The sequence below is a fragment of the Oryctolagus cuniculus genome, chromosome 6 (genome assembly GCF_051225735.1).
Source record: "Oryctolagus cuniculus isolate XC-2025 breed Fujian yellow rabbit chromosome 6, ASM5122573v1, whole genome shotgun sequence".
In the NCBI taxonomy this organism is placed as follows: Eukaryota; Metazoa; Chordata; class Mammalia; order Lagomorpha; family Leporidae; genus Oryctolagus; species Oryctolagus cuniculus.
This window is the reverse complement of record NC_142872.1, coordinates 156,323,589-156,345,448: the sequence shown is the minus strand read 5'-3', so window position 1 is coordinate 156,345,448 and position 21,860 is coordinate 156,323,589. Positions and strand designations below refer to the sequence as shown.

The following is a 21,860-nucleotide window of genomic DNA, read 5'->3' as shown; positions in this document are numbered from 1 at the left end:
GTGAGTGGGGGAGGTGGAATCATTAGTTATGCAAGCCACTTATCTCTAAGATAGTTTGGATAAAATATAAGATACTATTTCCTGTCATGTCTGTATTTATGCTGGTTCTCCATACACTCATCTGAACTAATGGACTTTTTGGCATCATCTCTTTAAATGAATCATAGGGAACGAATTTCTCCAGTATGAAGCCCCATTATAGCTTTTTCTGCCTGGCTTTTGATTTAGTGATAGCACTCCATGCTGTGTAGACACAGAATGGCAGGGAGGGAGGGTCCTGCCAGGCCTTAAGTGCACACGGCAACCCTCTTCTCTGAGACTATTCATCATTGTGACAGAAACCAGGACCTACCAGAGGTAAAGGATTGCATGATGTCTCCTCTTTGTCTTGGATGAAGGAGGTTAACCCAATGGGAGCTTTTAAGAATCCCGTTGTAGGCGCTGGTGTTGTGGCACAGTGGGTGATGGCCACTGCCTGCATCCAACATAGCCACTGTCATGTCCTGCTGCTTCACTTCCAGTCCAGCTCCCTGCTCATGGCCTGAGAAAAGCAGAAAAAGATAGCCCAAGTGTTTGGGCCCCTGCCACCCATATGAGAGACCTGGTTGAAGCTCCTTGTTCCTGGCTTCAGCCTGATCCAATGCTGGCCATTGTGGCTATCTGGGGAGTGAGCTAGCAGATAAAGATCTCTCTCTGTGTGTCTCTCCTCTCTAACTCTGACTTTCAAAATAAGTAAATAAATCTTCAAAAAAAATTCAGTTGTATAGAATGAGGATAAATAATGCAAGGAAAAGTGTTTTCTTTTTTGAAATTTATGTGGTGCTTTCTGATCTAATAATTTAAATTCCTTTGATCTCATTGATTGTGCCAGAAATTGAGAACTTGGTGTGTTAGACTGAGAAGCAATATATGACAGTGCTTCCCTACCTTCGCTGTGCGTTAAAATCCTGCTGAGAACCATTAAAAATCCCAGGCCACACCCCACACCAATTAAACCAGAAATTCCCTGGAACGGACCTATACAGCAGTATTTTAAAATTCCCAAGTGATGCCAGTGTGCAGCCAAAACTGAGGACTTCTGTGACACGATTATATTCATTACACAGGGCAGAGTTTTTCCCTTCTAAAAATTAAAAAATAGGAGTAATATAAAAATTTCATCCTTTTATTAAAAGGAGAAGCGTAAGACAGGGTGAATTCATTTAAACGGCATAACTTGCTTTGATTTTAAACCCCCACATTTAATTAAAGTTGAAAGCCACATCTGTTCTCCTCTTTCCATGGCCTGATCATTGTGAAATTCTGGGAACTTACAATCCTTTTGTACTCACTGTGTTTTCTGTGTGTGTGTGAAAGAGAGAGAGAGAGAATTTTTCTTTTTCTTGAGACTTCTTGTTTGGCCAAGAAACTGTGTATGTGTCAGCTTGTTTGTTGTTCATTCTTTGTTTCAGCTAAATTGTCTTTCAAGGAACTGCCTGACTCCTTGTATAATTCTATATCCTGCCTATGTGGCTCACTTCACAATCCTCCCCTGTCCTTTAGGAATTTTGTGGTCGATCAACAAATATTTGCATGAAAAAAATCCAGTCAATTTATTTATACTACTTGTTTATCTTAATGCTTCTCATTGTTTCTCTGAAGCACATTATTTTCTGATGTTGAAATGTGATTTTTTAAAGATGGCTATTTATTTGAAGGCAGAGTTACAGAGAGGGAGAGACAGAGAGATCTTCTACCTGCTGGTTCACTCCCCAGATGGTTGCAGTGGCCAGAGCTGGGCCAAACTGAAGCCAGGATCCAGGAGCTTCATCCAGTTCTCCCACATGGGTAGCAGGGACCTAAGTACTTGGGCCATCTTCTTTTCCCAGGTTATTAGCAGAGAGGTGGACTGGAAGTGGAACGACTGATACAGGATTTTTTCCTCTGAACTGCTGTTGTTGTTCCTTCAGATTTTGAATTTTCTTGACTTGATCTAGAAGGTTTCTGCAAATCTCTGTCCTCTTGATCTCAGTCTTTTTTTTTTTTTTTTTTTTTTTTTTGACAGGCAGAGTTAGAGAGAGAGAGACAGAGAGTTATAGACAGTGAGAGACAGACAGAGAGAAAGGTCTTTCCTCCGTCGGTTCTCTCCCCTAATGGCCGACATGGCCAGTGCTGAGCTGATCCGAAGCCAGGAGCCGGGTGCCTCCTCCCTGTCTTCCATGTGGGTGCAGGGGCCCAACCACTTGGGCCATCCTCCACTGCCCTCCCAGGCCACAGCAGAGAGCTAGACTGGAAGAGGAGCAACCGGGACTAGAACCCGATGCCCCAACCGGGACTAGAACCGGAGTACTGGCGCCGCAGACAGAGGATTAGCCAAGTGAGCCACAGCCCTGGTCTGATCTCTGTCTCTTTAAATCCCAAGTCATTTCACATGTTGCCTCATTATTGAAGTATATCACTCAGTCTGACTTTGTGTTGTCACAGTTTATGGGATGTGACAGCAGTGTCCACTTAAATAGTGTAGCAACTAAACCCATGTATCATTGTTTTCTAGCCAGCATCCTGCTGCGATTTGTTTTAAGAAGGGTGGAAGGAAGTAGGAGTGGTGCTTTGCCAGATGGTGCTAGGCACCAATGAGCAAGCAGTGGACACGATTTGTGAGTGATGTCCAGTTACTAGCGTCACTCAATTATCTGTGTCCTATTTTTTATTTATTTGATCCTCTTTGAATTGTGAGCTCTGAAACAGTGTTCTCTTGCCAACACCTCCAAATGCTGAAACAATAGCTGCTTACTGGTTTTTCCGTGTCCTGGGGCTCCGCAGAGGGTAGAGTGGGCACATCTGCACGTAGCACAGGGCCCAGCTTGCTCTTCAACGCTTCACAGCCCATGTTGATGCTATTGCATCTGTCATGCTCTCACCCCAACCTCTGGGCAGACGTGCAGAGGCACAGACACACCCTACTGGGCTCCCATCCTACCTCTATTCCCCTTTGCACTCTCCATTTAGGTTGCCCTCTTTTGCTGCCTTTTTGGTTAAGACACCGTTCATTTCATCAGCAAAGATGCTTGTTTGTGCTTTTAGAATGCATTCTACGTGTCATTTACTGCTCTGCTAGGTGCTGGAGAATCACTAAATGGTACAGTGGTGTACGCTGAGTGGTCTGTGTCTCCTCGACATCTTAGTTTGATTGGGAAAGCAGAGGAGTCACAGGGATTTATAATGAAGTCTGGTAAGTGCTGTGATGGAGTAATTGCGGGGGTCCTTGTCTTCTGAGTCAAAGGATTTGCAGAGAAAGTGATTATCTCAGCCAGGATCAGAAGGATAGATGTGGGAGACAGCCTGCTAGTTTCGAGGAAGTTGGTAGAACAGAAGCTTGGTGAAGAGAGGATAGTAATGGAGCTGCAAAGACAGGCCGGCCTGTCTCAGAGCAGCATAAAGCCTTTAGGGTTTGAAGCAAAGGACTGACATGCTCTGATTTGCCTGTAGAAGGACCATTCCGTCTGCAGTTTCAAGACTAGATTTGGGGCTGGCATTGTGGTGCAGTGGATTAAGCCACTGTTTTTAACGCTGGAATCCCGTATCAGAGCACTGGTTGGCATCCCTGCTATACTACTGCCGAGCCAACTTTCTCATGATGCACTTGGGAAAGCATCAAAAGGTGGCCAAGTACTTGGTTCCCTACCACCCACATAAGAGACCTGGATGGAATTCATGGCTGCTGGCTTTTTGCTGGCCCAAAATGAGAAAGAATAGATTGGACAGGGCAAGCATAAATGAAAAGTAGTAAATGTTTGTAGACTGTTACAGATGACCCAGTGAGACCTCTTGGTGGCCTGGCCAAGGAAGCGAAAATGTGATGGAAAAAAAGTTGACTGGAGAGGAATTCAAAGCAGAAATTTATGAATAGCTGCTTTCCGAATGACAAAAGGGAAAAATGCTTGAGTCCTAAACATCAGGGCTTGTCCTACCTGCTTGCCCTTTGGGTCTTTATCTCTGTTCTATGTCATGTTGAACAAACATAGATTGACTTCCTGCTAACCAAACCATCTTTATGGATATTCTCATCTTGGCTCTCAAGTTCTGGGCTAAAACACTGGTCTGGGTGTGTAATTTCCATACTCATCATCCTGTTCAGTCCCCACATTTTAGCAGTGAAGATGTCATGATCCGAAAAAGACAAGTGATTTCTTCAGACTCCCACAAAGAGCTGGAACTGGAAATCCAGATGTTTTAGCTTCTAGTTTGGTGATTCTGAACCACAGCCTCTTTGGCCAGTTTCACTGCAGGAGTGTACCACTTTGCCAGTTTGACGTTGCCACTCGTTGTCAACAGGAGTAAGCTGGTATAAAAATGCATAGCAGGTAAAGAAGTCAAGGCTGATCTTGGGTGTGTCCTTCTTTAAGGCCATAGGCTTCTTCAGAAGGAATAGGGTGTTTCTTCTAGCTATGTTTTTCCTTTCATTTTTTTCTCAAACTCTTGTTTTCTTTGTCTTTGAGAACAGTGAACTCAGAACTTGGATTCCCATCTATAAACTACTTGGTGGGTGACAAGGAGCAGTAGGACTCTGGGGGCTTCTGGGAGGTATATTGTGGTAGCAGATGCTCTTGCTGCATTTCCGTCACAGCCCACTAGCTAGGTACGGAGTTTTGGCATCAGACCGGATTTTAATTCTACTTCGGCTACTCAGATCAAGGGCAAGCATGGCCGTAGTCTTCTCATCAGTAAAATACGGATAGTCATACTTTACTAATAAGACTTCAGATTTTTAAAAATCATATACATTTAAAAATCTAGTACAGGGGCAGGTGTTTGGTAAAGCATTGGGTACCTTCCTTCAAGTCCTGGTTCTACATTCAATTCTCATTTCCTGCTAATGTACACTCTGCGAGGCAGCAGGTGATGGCCTAAGTAGTTGAGTCCCATCCTTGAGGGAGCCCTGGATTGAATTCCCAGCTCCTGACTTTGGTCTGGCCCAGCCCAGGTTGTTGTGGGTGTCTGGGGAATGAACCAGAGAATAAAAGACCTCTGTTCTTCCTTTCCTTCCTCCTCCTCTTCTCCTCTTCTTCCTCTTCTTCCTCCTCCTCCCCTTTCTCTTTCCCTTCCTTTACCTCTTTCTGTTACTCCCATTCCTTCTCTTCCCTCTCCCTCTTCCTTCTTCCTCATCTTTTCTCTCTACCTTTGAAATAAAGTGAAAGTAAAAATTTAAAAAATCTAGTGCAGTAGTGTCTGGCACATGGTTGCTGCTCAAAAATGGTAACCATGTTTGCACTGGATTATTATTCCTGCACAGCTATGTAGTGTCCATTCCTTGATGAGATTTAAAGAGGATGGGCTTCTTTGCCCTTCTGAGTGACAGGTGTAAACTCTTGTGTCTTCCCCTCCCCCAACTGCTACTGCCCGAACACCTCAGTTTTGAGAGCTTCCTGGCTGTGGATAACCAAATCAGAACCCAGGACCAGACTTCAGCTTTAGATGTTTACAAACACCTGAAGCAGAGGAACAGAAGGGATATTCGTGGGAACAAATTTTGCCTGTTTGAAAGGTATCTCGATTTCTTTTTCTTTTCGACTGTAGTCATCCTCATACTCTGCAAATATGGCTGAATGATTAAAACGAAAGGTTAAAAAAGCCTAAAGAAATGAGTTCAGTGGCACAGAGTTACGAATCCTTCCTAGAAGGGTTTGAGGTTGGAGGAGGTTAAATATTTGAAGATCCTCATGCAAAGAAAACCTGTAGCTGCTTCACTGTAGGGCAACCACCTGGGCTTAGCAAAAAGAAAAGAAAGTGGAGGCTGGATATCATTTAAATAGCACAGGGGCTCCTGCTTATCATCCCTCCACAGCGTTTTGCCCTGGAGAAAGCATGACCTGGGGTGGAGAGACCTGCTGCTTCCTCACATGGCCTGAGCTTGTACACCTCTGTTGAACAAGGTTTTTATGGAATTCAGGGAGTTTGTAACAGGGTACCTGGTCTGCATGCAGAGACACAAGCGCCAAAATGCACACCTCTGCTTTATCTGTGTTCAACCAGTTACACCTCCTCATGCTCAGAGGGGGGAGTGTTTTGTCCTCAGAGAAGCCAGGATCCCAAAGTGCAACTCACAGGAAAGAAGAAGGCCAGTGTTGACAGGGCTGTGTGTATTCTGAGCAGCAATGAGCTGGAGGGATTAAAGAGTGGCCAGGTTCCAGCGAACACCACTGGGCTGGGGGTCCAGAGATGAGCGATGAGGCTTTCTGTCATTTGATAAAAATCTTGCAGTGCCTTTAGTCAGAATATTTTGAAAACTAAAATGAAAGGTTTGGGGAAGAAAAAACTGAGACAGTAAAAGATTTCTTGTTTTTAATGTAACCCATTTCCTGAACTTAATATATTTAACTTGAAACATCACACAGCTATGACCTGGGTCCAAAAATGTTCCTGATATCTCCATGAAACCTAGTTAAGGACAAATTTAAAACAATCTTGTGCCACAGCCTCATGATATTTTTAGGAACCTTTCTGAAACCAATAGCAACACAAATGACAGCCCAGCATAGATTGCACCTCATGTCATGAGCCAGTTTGCAGCTTACAAAAGCCTTCCTGCTTCCAGGGACCAGCCAGTTGTGTGTAAGTGACAACTGCACTAAATGTGTGTTTACTTTTTGCTGGGTGTGTTGTAGAGAGTATCGCACTTAGATCTCACTATAACTCCAGGGCAGATATTTTTATGCCTGTCCTGTAGCAGTAGAAAGTGAGGCCAGGGATTTTTGTGTAGCCAGCCCAGGATCTTAAGTGCCAGAATAGTGATTGGACCCACTCTTTCTGATTCAGGAGCCACTGTTCTTATTAATGGTATTTCCAGTGTAATAGAGGGATTCAGCCTTTAGAAAATAATGTTACTACCTTCAGGGCTTTAAACCTACCTGGGGGGAAAATTTAGGACCTTTTTATTATTCCCCTTTTCCTACTGTAGAACCAAAGCAGTGGCTCCAGAAAGGGAGAAGAGAACTTAGATTCTTTGGGCTGTCCACTATGTACTTGGCACATTAAACACACTTTATGTATATTACTCATGTCATCTATCCATTATGAGGTTTCTAGCAACTTCATGAAGGGGATGCTGTACCCCCATTGTGTAAGTGTAGGAAGAGCATGTCCAGGTCATGGTTTTTGTTTTTAAGATTTATTTATTTATTGTATTTGAAAGGCAGAGTACTATAGAGGGAAGAGGACAGGGGAAATATCTTCCATCCATTGCTTCATTCCCCAAATAGCCACAACGGCCAGGGTTTGGCCTGATTGAAGCCAGGAGCCAGGAGCTCCATCCTGGTCTCCCACATGGGTGGCTGGTGCCCAAGCACTTGAGTCCTCTTCCACTGCTTTCCCAGGTGCATTAGCAAGGAGCTGGCACTGGAAGTGGCGCTTATATAGGATGCTGGGATTGCAAACACAGCTTAATCCACTGAGTCACAAGTCCAGCTCGTGTAGTTCTACTATACTGTACTTCTCATGTTTGTGGTGAGTGGCCAGGGTGGCATTTAAGAAGGCTGTTCTTCACAGGACACAAAGAAGGAGGTAGCTGAGTCACCAGGGGAACCAGTATCACCTTTCTGAGGTTCTGAATCTTTAACTTCTTGCAGGACCCATTGCCTAATGCTTCAGGTTCGTAGAGTGAAAATCTTATGAGTACATTGAGAGCTAGTTCTAAGTCAAAGAATTGTGAGAAAAGGCAATCTGTTTTAGTTTTAGGTATAAAAACCCTCTGGTTGATTAAGAAAGAACATGCAGTGTACCAGCCATTGCTTCTTTGTAAGGAGCATTGCTTGTTTTTTCCCATTTCCTTATCCACAAAATGTGACTAGTATGGGAACTGAGAAGTGAGATCTTGTAGGTAAAATATTAGCAGTATGCCTGGCACCTATCTAGGTGCTTCTGAGTGGCAGGTGAAGGTCTGTTTTATTCATTGTTGCTTCAGCACCCCGGCCACTGCTAGGTGCGCATTCAGTAAGTGTTGGTGAGTTGTTGATTTATTTTCCCCACTTTTACTTATTATGCAGATATTCAAGCCCCTGCCCCTCTGCCAGGTGAAAGGGGACAATGAGAGTCTCTCTCGTGCCAGCATTTGTTGTCTTGTGTGATGTATGATCATTTACCAAAATAACGCAAGGAGAGTGACTTAGAGGTGAGAGGTAGATGGCAATGATTGAGGGTATAGTGTGCACAGCTGATTTTGAAATCAGACCCCAGCTCTGCAGCCAGCTGTGATAGCGTTGTGGGTGGGAGTGCTTCCTATTTTGGGCTTTGTTGCCAACACTGGACCTCGTGCTGTGTGTCATTCTAAGCCGGGTTGAACCCAAGTATGTCTTGTCATCCCTCTATGACTGAAGGATGATTGAATGTCATGAGGCAGGTTGGTTTCAGGAAATGGTCTCCTGGGGCATACAGGATGAATGTTAGAAATTGAGAAAGAGTCAGAAATTACAGTGTTGCCTCAGCTGCGTGGCTGCATCTGCCGTCACCTGGCGGGGCAGCCACTCACTGATTTGAAAGGTCTTGGAAATCCCTCAGTCTCTTGCTACTCACATTGATATGTACCATCACTATCACCAGGCAGCTTTTTTGAGATACTGAATCTGAACCTCTAATCCAGACCTGCTGAACTGGAATCTGAATTTTAATAAGACCCCCAGGTATTTGTGTGCAATGTAAGCAACAGACTCTGGGGCAAGAAGGGCAATTCAGTCAACTTTGAGCCTGGGCACAAGAATGTTCTTCCACAGTTGTCGAGTATCATTCATTGAACATGGCTGCCAGTTAGGACTAACCTTTCTCACCTTTTCATACTCCACAACGACTTGGAGAAACAGCCTCCCAGGCTGAAATGCCAGCTGCATACTGGTGATGTGCTGCTGATGAAGAGAGCAGTGTATTAGAGTTAACAGAGATTATGTGCGTTCTCATCTGTTCACACAGCAGTCTTGTCAGATGACCTCGTCCTTGGTGTATAGATAATTGTTAAAACCAAAGCACAGAGAGGTTATGTGATGTACCCAGAGTCATACAGTAAAATCAGTAGCAGATTTGAACTGTGGTTTTAAATCTGGTTCAGAGAGTGCTTTTTCTCCCTTTTCACCGTCAGTGGTTTCCATATTGAGATACAAGATCCTCTACTAATCAACACTTACATGATCCATTTTTTAAAACTTTTTTCATTTTTTTTGAAAAGGAGAGTTAAAGAGAAGGAGAGACATAGAGAGATCTTCTGTCTGCTGGTTCATTCCCCAAATGGCTGCAGTGGTTGAGGCTGGAATAGGCCAAACTGTTCCAGGAGCCTGGAAATCCATCTGGGTCTCCCATATGGGTGGCAGGGGTCCAAGTACGTGGGCCATCTTCCCCTGCTTTTCCAGTGCAGTGGCAGGGAACTGGATTGGAAGTGGAGCAGCTGAGACTCAGACCGGCATTCATGTGGGATGCTGGCATTGTAGGCAGCAGAATAACCGACTTTTCCACAATACCAGACTCTGAATAATCCATTTATGAAGGATTTCATAACTGTTTCTGATTTGGAGCCTGGAACAGCCCCGTGGCTTACCATTCATTCCCTTCTTTGGAAAGCCCAGCTCACAGGACCTCTGCTCTGGAAAGCTTTCTGTCTGGGATTCGTGGGCCAGGGGCACGCCGCTTATGGATTGCTCTGTTTGTGTTTTATTCGTGCTTCTGTTACAAAGCTAGTTCCTTTATCTCCACTGCCTGTCTGATCACCCAGCTACCCAGACAGCCATTGAGCTCCCTGAGGGTCCAGGAAGAGTCCTGTTCTCCTTTATAGCCCTGGAGTCTGGCACATGTTGATCCTTCTTACATGTGAAGTGAATGCATGCATTCACTCTTTTTTTCTTTTTTTTAAAGATTGATTTATTTTATTGAAAGAGTTACAGGGAGGCAGAGAGAGAGAGAGAGAGAAGTCTTCCATCCGCTGGTTCACTCCCCAGATGCCTGCAACGGCCAGAGCTGCACCAGGAAGCCAGGAGCCAGGAGCTAGGAGCTTCGTCCAGGTCTCCCACGCATGGGTACAGGGGCCCAAGGACTTGGGCTGCTTTCCCAGGCCATAGCAGAGAGCTGGATCAGAAGTAGAGCAGCCAGGACAGGAGCCCATATGGGATACCAGCACTCCAGTGGTGACTTTACCTGCTAAGCCACAACGCTGGCCCCAACATTCACTTTTTTTTGTTTGTTTGTTTTGCCCTTCTATTATTATGTGTTGTCCACCTTGGGGGAATTTTTAGTAGCATCTGTGGGGGGGGTGAAGGAAGTGTAACAGCAGGGAGCAAAACTTTGAGTTTTTCAGTTGGGCTCCTCTTCAGCAGCTTTTGGGGAAGCATTTTAAGGAAGGAGAGTCTGCCACAATCTGGTCTTGACAGTGAATAAGCAAGCACCAGCCGTGGCCGCGGTTCCTGTGGAATGCTTGCATGTTGTCTTTCCTCAGGGTCCCCTTGTGAGCAAGACAGGGTAGCAGCTGACACTGTAGGGAGCCCAGGGCTTTTCCACAGTTTGGAGAACTTTAACATATGGCAGCTTGGGACTTAGTGAAATAACTCATGCCTGGAAGTGTATGTGGGAGTGAATCTCACCACCTGCCATGTAAATAGGGACTTGGCTTTTTAAAGGTGTGAATGAAACGTATTCATTTATTCACTCCATTAATTCACACTATTCGTCACCTTTACTCACCATCACTCTTGGTTACCTTCTTCCTCTTCGGATCTTCTGGTCCCCCTTTCCCTCATGTAACTTCTCACTGGGAACCGACAGGAGTCAGGGAGATGCTAAGTGGTGTTGCTCTATAGACGTCCCCATCTCACACCTTTCATTTTTCTCTCTGGGAAACATCAGGGATAAGTAGCAGATGATGGCTTTCTGCAGACCTTTTCCCTTACTGAGGACAGTAAACCCTGGAGTGGAGCTGTGTGGAGGCAGAGATGAGTGACCGCTGAACAAGGAGCTGTTCGACCTAGGTCTATTAACTATTTTACCTGGAATGAATCCTCTTGGAACATATCCTTTAGCAACTGTGTGTTTCTGGCTCCGACATTTTTCTTTAGGCGTCAGTCCTGGTTTTGTCTCTTGAGTTTTTCCAGCACTAGGAGGACCTGACATTCACATTCTAAGAGCGTTCTGTAATGTTCCCATTTACATACCAGTTTTCCCCGTTTTTTGGCTCACAGGGTGTGTGAATATATACAAGAATCTGAGCTTCATTTTTAGCTGCAGCAGAGGCAAGCCTCAGGGGAAAAGTCAAGATAACTGAATTCTTGACGTGGTAACTTGGCAACTCATCTTTTCTGTTCCTTAGCCTGCGAACCGTTCTTTGGTTTCAGAAGATGAGTAGCTCCTACTTGTCTTTGTTGGAATGATTCATTGTATGCATTATGCATCAAGAGCCCTTATAATCCCTACTTGCTTTTCCCCCAGTTACATACCATTGGCTTGAAAGCATATCAAAGCTACTAAAATTGATTGTGAAGGCCCTGGCACAAGGAAGGGAAGGAGGAATATCATCCTTGTGTTAAATGCAAGGATTTGTGGAGGTTGAAGGCATCTGCAAGGAAACAGTTCACATGTAAGCATCGGCAAGTGGCCTAGGATTGGTGGAAGTGACGTGATTTATTTATTTATTTATTTGAAAGGCAGAGATACAGAGAGAGGAGAGAGAGATCTCCCATCGGCTGGTTCACTCCCCAAATGGCCACGATTGCCAGGGCTAGGCCAGTCCAAAGCCTGGAGCTTATTCTGGGTCTCCTGTATGGGTACAGGGGCTCAAGTACTTGGGCCATCTTCTGCTGCTTTCCCAGGCACATTAGCAGGGAACTGGATCAGAAGTAGAGCAGCCAGGACTTGAATCGGCACCCATATGGGATGCTGACACTGCCGGGGGAGGCTTAACCTTCTATGCCATGGCTCTGGCTCCGGTTTGCTGCTTTAAAAGGCTTCATAAATGTGACTGAAGCCTGGAAAGAAGGAACCACTAATGGAAAGAGGATTTGCTGGAAGAACCTATGGGGTTTTTTTTAGGCAATCTGTCATATGTCCCTATTCTGGAGGAGGCTAAATCTAACATAGTAATAAACCTGGTTCAAGTGTGCGCCTCTTCCCAAGGATCTTGGTTTCCCCAGCTGCACTATGAGATCCTGTTGTTGGAAACTGGGAAGCAGGAAGAATCCTGGATCTCTAGTGTACTGCTGGGCATCCTACGTTTGAATTTCAGGTCTTTGCTTAACAAATTGAGAGCCTTTTATTTGAGAGTCTGCATGCTAGCGTTGTCCACTCCACTGAATGGTCCCTTCCTTCAAAGAACTTGTTAGTTGGAGGCTGTGCTTAGTTAGAGGGTAGATGGTATGTGAGGAGAGGAGTAACACAATTATATGGTATCTCACCCAAAGTAGAATATATGAGCCGTAATAAGTTATGGGAGGGTACATTGAGTAAGTAGAAAACAGATTCGGGATTTCTTCTCATTCCCTCATTTATTCTACTATATTTACAGAGTGCCTCTCCACGTTGCCTTCCCTGTGCTAGCACTGGGGACGCATAGGCGAATATGGTACCTGTGTCCTTCATTTAGGGGAAGGGCACTTACATGAATGACTGAATACAGTGCAAAGGGTGCAGTAGCAGGTTGGCCTGTGCCTTACTCACTATTCTGACATCCATTTGTTAACAGTTTTGACAGCAAAACATCACTTCAGCTTGTACAAAGGGATATGTAGTTTTAAAAATATCCCAAACTAAACTGTTAACCTATCTGAAGAATAAATATTCAAAAGTTCTACTCCTAAAATATGATAATGAGGTTTTGTCCTGGTCCCTACAAAGTGTGTGATATAATGTACCATATAAACATTTAGTGTTGTCTTTCTTTAAAAAAAAAAAAAAACTTCTAAATTATGAATTCCAAAACATCTAGCCCCAAGGGTTTTAGATAAAGGAATTTGTAGCCTGGTAGTATAGTAAGACACATAAGGTGAGTTTAGAATTTGATTGGTAGTTGTGGGCTCTCCCAGAAACACAACCACTTCTTATAGCATCCTTTCTTAGAGAATGGTGTGTTCTGAGCTATGAACAGCTGGCTTAGGAACAGAATTTTAAAATATGGCTCCCCAGTCGTCTTCTCCTCCTTTTTTTCCCTTTCAAGTTTGGGCCAGTCTACAAGGGAGTTGCCTCTGGGAGAATTTGGCGTGTTCCCTAAAATTGGAATACCTTGTATTTTCTGCCTTTGGGATGCCTTCTGTAGAAATAAATCTTAAAGAATATTCTCATGTAAACATAACAGACATACTTTATAAAATATTTGGAAAATATGGAACAGAGAAGAAAAAAGATCACCCTGTTCTCACTGCAAACATGCTGATGCTTTTTCTTTGCATGTGTTTGCATAATAGCTTTAGTTTCGTGTTCTGTTCTTTCTCATTCATTAAAACATAAGCATTGTTCCCATGTTATTTACATACTCTTCAAGAGTCTTGTTTTAATAGCTGCACATAATATTTGTGTGCATTATTTATCTGACCATTTCCCATGTTGGACGTTGTTGTATCCTTTTTCTTTCCAACCTTCCATTCTTCCTCCCACTCTTTTTTTCCCTCTGCTATCCTAAATGATGCTATGAGCAACTTCATGTTGACCAGATTCCTGGACTGATTACCTGTGCTTCCACAGTTTTACCATCGTACAGGTGCTATCTTCCTGTCACACCTGTGTAGCTTTGCCTAATTTGTTTTTAAGCCCTTCAAGTTCATAGTCTCCTTCCCATTTGTCTCTGGGTTCTCTACACTGCCCTGTTGTACTGTTTGAAGGGGGTTAACACATATATGTTGAATTAATATGTAGACTGGACTTCTGATCGCCCTCCTGGCCCCCTGGTCCTGGAGATAATAATGTGTAAAAGCTGGAGGAGCTATGTAAGTACACAATGACCGGTAGGAGGTTGTCCTGCTAAGGGTTCGCAGGGAGGTCATAACTCTCAGAAGGGCTCTGTGTCAGGACACAGAAATAACTTTCTGAACAGTTGTCTCAACAAGCGGAGTTTTCCTCCAGCAGCTGTTAGAAGAGAACGGAATTATCCTAAAAACTGAGTTCTGGGCACTTAAATTATTGATGGGTGCCCTTAAAGTTAGATCCTAGAATCAAAAAGATTAGAACTGGGTTAATAGTCCCATCTTTATCAGAAAAATAATCCCACAGATGAAGTCTGAGCAGCTTCCAGCATGGTTGAGGCCGTGGACTTCCCACATGTACGTTAATTATCAGGAGTGCCACTTAGCTCTGAGTGGGGTGTGTTTGGCTGGAGCTCTGCCAAGCAAGGAGTGCAGTGGAGTGTTGGAGTAGGACAGGAGCAGAGCTGTACTGTGGTGCTGGAGGGTTGCCTCTCCCCTGTGTGGTTGCTTGATTGAGTGCATGTAGAACTGACCACAGAAAGCATTTCAGGGAGAGGGACCTGGCAGGAGGACAGTCAGCAGTAGGGACCTGCTAGAGCGAGAGAGTATGTACCATCAGGCCAATTTAACAAACAGCCTGGGTCCCTGCTAATGCTTGGCTGAATGCAGAGAGCTGGAGGTCCAAAGCTGACAAACCAAGACATACCCTGCTATGTTTGTTCTATTAAGTGACACAGATAGCTAGTGATATTCTGTAAAATACGTCGTATTGTGGCCTTTGACATAACCTAGGTCTGGTCTGTGCACACAAACCTTGTGAGATAGGCCTTATTCCTATCATACAGAAGAGAAGCCCAAGTGCAGAGGGTTTAGGGAACTTGTCCACAGAACTGGGCTTCCACCTTTGGCCCTCAGAGTTTATGTCTTCATCACCACATTGAACTGGAGGACTGGGGGGGGTGGGGGGGGGGAACTTCCCTTGACTAAAAATCTCCCAAAGCCGTTTATCTTCCTTGTCAAGGATGGATGGATAGACAGACAGACAGATGGTTAGAACACGCAGCACTGTTCCTACAGGATGGTGGGACTGAGGCAGGGAGTGCTTGCCGCGGTCTGTTGGTGGTGGTAGTTCTGTTTGTGAAGGCCTTGCTTACCTGCCCTGTCTTACCTATTAATAACCCGAATGTTTGTCAGGTTGTCCTGGAAGCTGTGCTTACTTACCTGTTGTGGGCACTGTGCTATGGGCAGGGAATATACAAAGAGGTTCGAAGTTTGATCACTAACCAAGTCTTAGTGCTTATGCGCGATCAGGCTTGTTCTGTTAGAATTCAATAATTCTACTAAGCGTTCTGTATTTCCCTCTCTTCGTTTTGATTCCGTCACAGCCCAGCACTGCCTGCTGTTATCTGAGTGGCGCTCTTCAGTGTCTCCTCCAGGCTGGCCTGTCTAAAATTATGTTCACTTCCCTTTATGACCCCTGTAGGCCTTCTTCATCTGCGTCGCTTCCCGCTCTGCAGGTCTGTTTCCTTGCAGTGTTGGTAATTGTGCTTATGAACTGATGCCTGCGTTTGTGTTCCCTGAGGGCAAGAGCCTTGGCTTCCTTGTTACTGTTGCATAGTGATGGGCACAAGGATATTAAGGTTGTTTGCTCATTTGCTTGGGCAGTTGTACACTGTTTTAACCTCAGTAAATAGGTCAGATACTGCGAATCTAGATCATCTGCCTCAGTCCTGATGTAAGTGGCTGAGTGTCATGTTGACAGTGGTCACGCTTACTGAGCATTTGCCATGCACCGGGCTCTCTGTTCTTAGTCCTTTCTGTGCCTTCACTCACTCACTGCTTATGGAAGCCTTCACGAAAAGCAGACAGCAAAGTAATGAACCAACTTGCTCGACCAGATGAAAAAACCAGGAATTTTGGCATCCAGGTACCCTTAGTAGCCACAGCACCCTCAGTGTGTGAAAGGATTCATTTAGACACAATGACTCTCGATTTTGTGAATGTTGTTTTTATTTTATATCAAATTTAGTGATGTATTTAAACTCAATCTCATATGTGAGGTTACTCCAGAAAGTTCATGGAAAATGAAATTAAAAGAATAGCTTTTCTGTGCATAGGCATTTTCTATGAATGTTTTTGAAGACCCCTAGTCAGCATGGATTTCAAATATTTTTACATCAAGATAAAACTACCTTTGAAATCTCTTTTCCACAAAACTTTTGAAGGACCCTCAAACAAGATAAATGGCAGTGAAATGAGTGCCAGCTTTATTTTTAGTTACAAATAACTTTGCAAGCTTATTGTCTAGCAGCTTTTTTATTATGGCCCTGTTTTCAGCTCACTCCTAGATTTTACAGTAAGCATAGTGATATACACTGTTGTCCTGTTTTCTCAAACCTGCTCCGTCCTTTGATCCTGTGATGCCTTTAGCAGATACTGTGTTGCTCTGAGCCTTTCTCCTTGTCTGGTTAAGTGGAGATATTAATTCTACCTGGTAAACTTCTTACAAGGATTGAAGGAGCTGATACTTGTTCTTTGCCAGTACCATGCCTATCTGGTACAGAGTAGTAGGTTTCTGGTACCTGGTGGCTAAAAATAAGTATTTAAGAAACCTGTCATTTACAGGCAGTAATTTTCTGATTTTGGACAGATAGCAAGTTATTGTAACTGTGCCTTAGGCTTTGGCTCGCTAGTTTGTTTAATTAATACTTGGGGTATTATCAGTACTTTTTTCAGCAGGAACAAAACATCAAAATGTTATAGCAAACATCAGAGGCAGCAAACTTGCCACAGTATATGCATAAACAAAATTTCATATTTTGAAAGACAGTCTGGCTGTTGCCTATGGAAGACAAAAACTGATGACAGTTTTATTCCAACCACATTTGAATGCCAGATTGGTACTGATCATGGATGCCTTCCCAGGGCTTTCAGAAAAACCAACCTGTTGTGTGTGTTTTATTTTCCAGAGATGTCAAGGTTACAATTGGCTGAGTATTTTAGCTGCTACACATATGATGACTCTCTTCATTTCAGTAATTAAAACAAACATTTTAAAAAGATGGCTCTTGAATAGATAAATATGGCTGTAGTTAACATTTCTTTTGGTTTAATTTAGGCCATCAAAAATGTTCCTAGTGATAAGATCATTTTGTTTTGGCCAACATAAAGTTCATTCATGGAATTCTGTGTTCTCTGTTGCCCACAGACATGCACCAAGTCAGTTTTTTGTTTTTGCTTTTTTAACGAGATGTTTTACACTCCTTGAATATTCCATTTTTATTTGTGTATATTACTGGAAATTCCGCAAGGAGGGTCAACTATTTAAAGTATATCCCATGGGACTGGTTTTGGGTTCAGTGGTTAAGATGCCTCTCGGGATACACACATCCCATATCTAAGCGCCGGGGTTTGAGTCCTGGCTCCACTTCCCATTCAATACTTGATCTTAGCCAGAAGGCCGAGAAGCGATCCCACTTCCCATTCCAACTGCCTGCTAATGTGCACCGTGAGAGGCAGCAGTATTGCTTAAATGCTTGTGTCCCTGCCATCCACCTGGAAGACTAGTACTAAATTCTGGGCTCCTGGCTTTGACCTGTTGCAGGCATTTGGGGAATGAACCAGCAAATGGAAAGATTTCTTCCCAGCTATCTGTCTGTGTCTCTCAAGTAAACACAAAAAATTGCTCAGTAAAGTGCACTTTAGTGTTTGTTTCATTTACAACACTGCTTCTTATGCTTGCTGCAGGACATGAATGTGGATTGCCAAGCCTTCCTTTTCTCTTCGGTCAGGTGTGGCCTGAAATAATTGACTCCAGATTTTGCTGTCAAGGATGACTCGACTGTTAAGGAACAACTAGGAGATCCTTGTTAAAGGCAGATGTTCCTTAGGTCTTGAATAATAGGGCATGGATGGGAAGGGTTTTGCAGTTCCTCTTTCATAGGACCAGTCGTTGTGGGCAGCCACCCACTCCTGACAAGTGTGTGTGCAAGGAGACTAAAAGTATGATTCACTTCATGACCTCCTAAGGAGGTCAGATTTTTTTATGGGCAGAGGAAAGATCTGGAAAGATTCCTCTCCTGCTTGTACAGCTGCCATGCTGTGTCAGTGGTTGCTGAGGTACAGCTGCCTCTCTGAATTGCCCCTTCCTGCCAGCGGTCACCTCATACATCATCACTGTCTGTATGTGGTCACAGTGGTCCGTTGTCACTGGCTCCCAAACATAACCAAAGGAAGCCATCGGTCTTTTCGAGTGCTGACACCCATCTTCATAAATCCTGGCTATACCTGGGCTCATCCCCTTCTGGTTTGTTCTCAGTCACAGCCACCATACTGCTTGCTCTTCATAAAGCAAGTTGACTTTAGCCTGCTTAAAATCTTTCTTCAGTTCCTTGTTCCTTTCGCGAGCAGTTTATGAAAGTTTGGTTGCCACAGCTTGGCTCCTGGCTTTTGCCTTTTCATCTTCAGTTGAGGCTCACACTCCTCGGGCTGAATTATGCTGCAATCACTTGAGTCCGATTATATATACACTATATGGGGTCTGATTATTTTCTAACATGCTTTTTCTTTGCCCAATTTTTCATTTCCCTACTTTCATTGTGTTTTGAGAATTTGGATTATAACTGACAAATTTCCAACTTTTATCTATAGAAATAATTTTAAGGTACTTTTCAGGGCCCCCAAATTTCAAGAAACCCATTTGGTTGACTACTTTAATCCCTTTCTGAGCTGAGCTTTGTCATGAGCCCCTCTGCCCTCCATGCTAGTGAACTGGGAGTATAAGGAGGATGCACTAGTGGTGAAGCTAACAGAGCTGTCCCCATCACACACTCAGCCCCTTATGAGGTTGGTCTGGATATAGCTAGTGAAATATCCACTCTTGGGCCATCTAGATTAGTTCCTCATGGTTTTTGATAATTTCCTACATCTGTGAGTTTCCCGTTGTTTATCCTGAAGGTTCTCATGAGAACTCTGCCTTCCATCCAACCACATTTGAGACATCTTGAAACGAGGCACAGTTTTTTTTTTTTTATCTTAAAGAATTATTTTTATTTATTTGAAAGATTTGCAGAGAGAGAGGAAGAGATAGAGATATCTTCTATCTGCTGGTTCATTCCCCAACTGGCCACAGCGGCCAGGCTTGTGCCAAGCCAAAGCCAGGAGTCAGGGGTTTCTTCTGGGTCTTCTATGTGGGTGCAGGGTCTCAAGCACTTGGACCATCTTCTGCTGTTTTCCCAGGTGCATTAGAAAGGAGCTGGATCAGAAGTGGAGCAGCTAGAAGTCAAACTGGCACTACAGCTTAACTTGTTACAGCACAATGCCAATTGTGGCACAATCTTTTAAGGACCTTAGTCTGTTGGGAGTTCACCATGGCTTTTCTGTTTTGTCAGAAATTGCAAAGGATTGATTGTGCTTTACCCATCAACTGAGTCTCTATTCCTGGGCCTGGTTTTAAGTCCTTTCTCGTTATCCGATTCTTTCTCAAGTATGCAGTGTCACCAGGACTTCTGTTCTTACCATTCTGGTCGCACATACTTCCCCCTGCTTGGCCTCTTCACTCTTCTCCTGGGTCTGCATGCTGTCTTTGTAAGCTAAGCCCAGATCCCATGTTCTCTGCCGAGTGGCCTCTACTGTCCTGCCCACAGTTGAGCTGAGCTTCCAAAGCTAACTCACATCCAGCCCACAGAGGTGTCATGTGCCACAGCAAATCTGACTTAGCTGCTGTCATTTAAATTTCAGATTTAAATTTCAGGAAATTTCACATAAATGCTAGATTCTGGCCTGTTGTTGGGTTTTTTTGTTTGTTTGTTTTTGTTTTTTGACAGGCAGAATTAGACAGTGAGAGAGAGAGAGAAAGAAAGGTCTTCCTTCCGTTGGTTCACTCCCCAAATGACCGTTATGGCCAGCGCGCTGTGCTGATCCAAAGCCAGGAGCCAGGTGCTTCCTCCTGGTCTCCCATGCGGGTACAGGGCCCAAGCACTTGGGCTATCCTCCACTGCCTTCCTGGGCCACAGCAGAGAGCTGGACTGGAAGAGGAGCAACCGGGGCAGAATCCAGCACCCCAACTGGGACTAGAACCCAGGGTGCTGGTACCACAGGCGGAGGATTAGCCTAGTGAGCCACGGCGCCGGCCTGGCCTGTTTTGAAAAGTAAGACAATCTGGTAATACTGAACACTGTTTGTCAAATGGTGAATGCCAGCTAAAGCTAATTAACTCAAAGTTGTTTTACTTAAATGGCAAAGATTGTTGTTAACTTTATGCTAGTAATAACCTCTCTCTGTTATAGCATGTCAAGTTTGCTTCTCTTGTTAATGTCTTCCTGCCTCCAAGAGGCATTTGTCTTGTTATCTCTTGGTTTCTTTGTATCCTCTTTTTGCCCCCATCTCTTATATTTTCTTTTTTTTCTTTTTTTATTTTTTTGACAGGCAAAGTGGACAGTGAGAGAGAGAGAGACAGAGAGAAAGGTCTTCCTTTGCCGTTGGTTCACCCTCTAATGGCCGCTGTGGCTGGCGCACTGCGGCCGGCACACCGCGCTGATCCGATGGCAGGAGCCAGGTACTTATCCTGGTCTCCCATGGGGTGCAGGGCCCAAGCACTTGGGCCATCCTCCACTGCACTCTCTGTCCACAGCAGAGAGCTGGCCTGGAAGAGGGGCAACCGGGACAGAATCCGGCGCCCCGACCCGGACTAGAACCCTGTGTGCCAGCGCCGCAAGGCGGAGGATTAGCCTAGTGAGCCGCAGCGCCAGCCCCATCTCTTATATTTTCAAATTGTTGTATGTGTGATTTTCATGATAGTAAGAATGGTAGCCTTTGTGTGTTTATAAAATTTCCCCATGATATGAGTGCTCTGTTTGGTAATTACCAAATCAGTAATTGATGTTTATATTGTGGCTTGAATGCATAGTTGATAGCCTCATGCTGGAGATTTGAAAACTTCAGTTCCCTGATAGGTGAACAAGCTTTGCACAGCACATCTCGGAATCTCCAAAGCCAGGCCAGAGCACAGAGCCATTCAGAGTCTAGGCATCAGCTACTGGGAAGGAGAGGCAGCATCATCGTCAGCTTTTCCAGGAGTTCTTTGGTCCAATATCGATGTGTCCCTTCTGCATCCCTGTAGCATTTATTGAGCAGCACTTTTTGTCATAGTAGGTGCCTTTGCAACAATTCTGTGAAGTAGGAACTCTGATCTTGTTGTTGAGGAATGGAAACTGAAGCAAGAATTTAACTGGAAAATTCCTCAGAATGTAATTTGAACTCAAATGTATCTGATTCCACAGTCTGAGGCTTTTAACACTCTTCGGAACTACCGCTCCTATGACGGCCTACTGGACTGATGTGACTCATACATAATACACTGGCTTTTGCTTTCTCTTCTGTGAGTTTGGGGAGGTCGAGGGATGCATTGACTTGTTATGAGACAGGCCCTCGGGAAGTATTTGATTAAGGAAGTGTGTGTGGGAATGGTTTCATTCATTTTTCCAGATTACTGGTGGACCCTTATGGTGTCTTTCTACTTAACTTTTCATACAGTCATTGTTCAGGTCCTCATGTGCCACTCACTGGTCCTGTGACCACTTTTGAAAAGACCCCTTCATTCCTCTGAACCATGGTTTCCCTGTCAGCAAAATGGAGGCAGGAATGTCAGCTCTGCCTACCCTTTTTGATGACCAAATAAAATGAGGAGCATACAAGTGCCAGTATGAGAGTCTTGTAGCTGTGGAAAGTTACCAAACTAAGAAACCAGCTCGAGTTATCTAATTTAGTATAAAGTTAATGTCCATCGAAAATTTGTTCCCATGTCTTTTTTTTTTTTTTTTTTTTTAAAGAGAGAACTTGCATCCACCCGTTTACTGCCCAAATGCCACCAATAGCTAGAGCTGGGCCAGTACCCAGAAACTCCATCTCAGTCTCCCATGGGGGTGGCGAGAACTCAAGTAACTGAGCAATCACCTGGTGCCTCCC

General features: G+C 44.2%; 1 protein-coding gene across 9 annotated transcripts in view; it reads left to right on the top strand.

The window, feature by feature from the left end:
* The window catches only part of ASAP1 (ArfGAP with SH3 domain, ankyrin repeat and PH domain 1), a 379,170-nt gene that overhangs the window by 147,681 nt on the left and 209,629 nt on the right, over nt 1-21,860 (top strand). Inside the window, exon 1 of one of the 9 annotated variants that reach the window (XM_089335709.1) lies at nt 7,603-7,626. The exons of the other annotated variants lie outside the window; for them this stretch is intronic. Coding sequence (XP_089191835.1) covers nt 7,618-7,626 — 9 coding nt within the window. The 5' untranslated portion in view covers nt 7,603-7,617. Of the gene's footprint in view, nt 1-7,602; nt 7,627-21,860 lie in introns of those variants that run through there. 9 annotated transcript variants of the gene reach the window in all.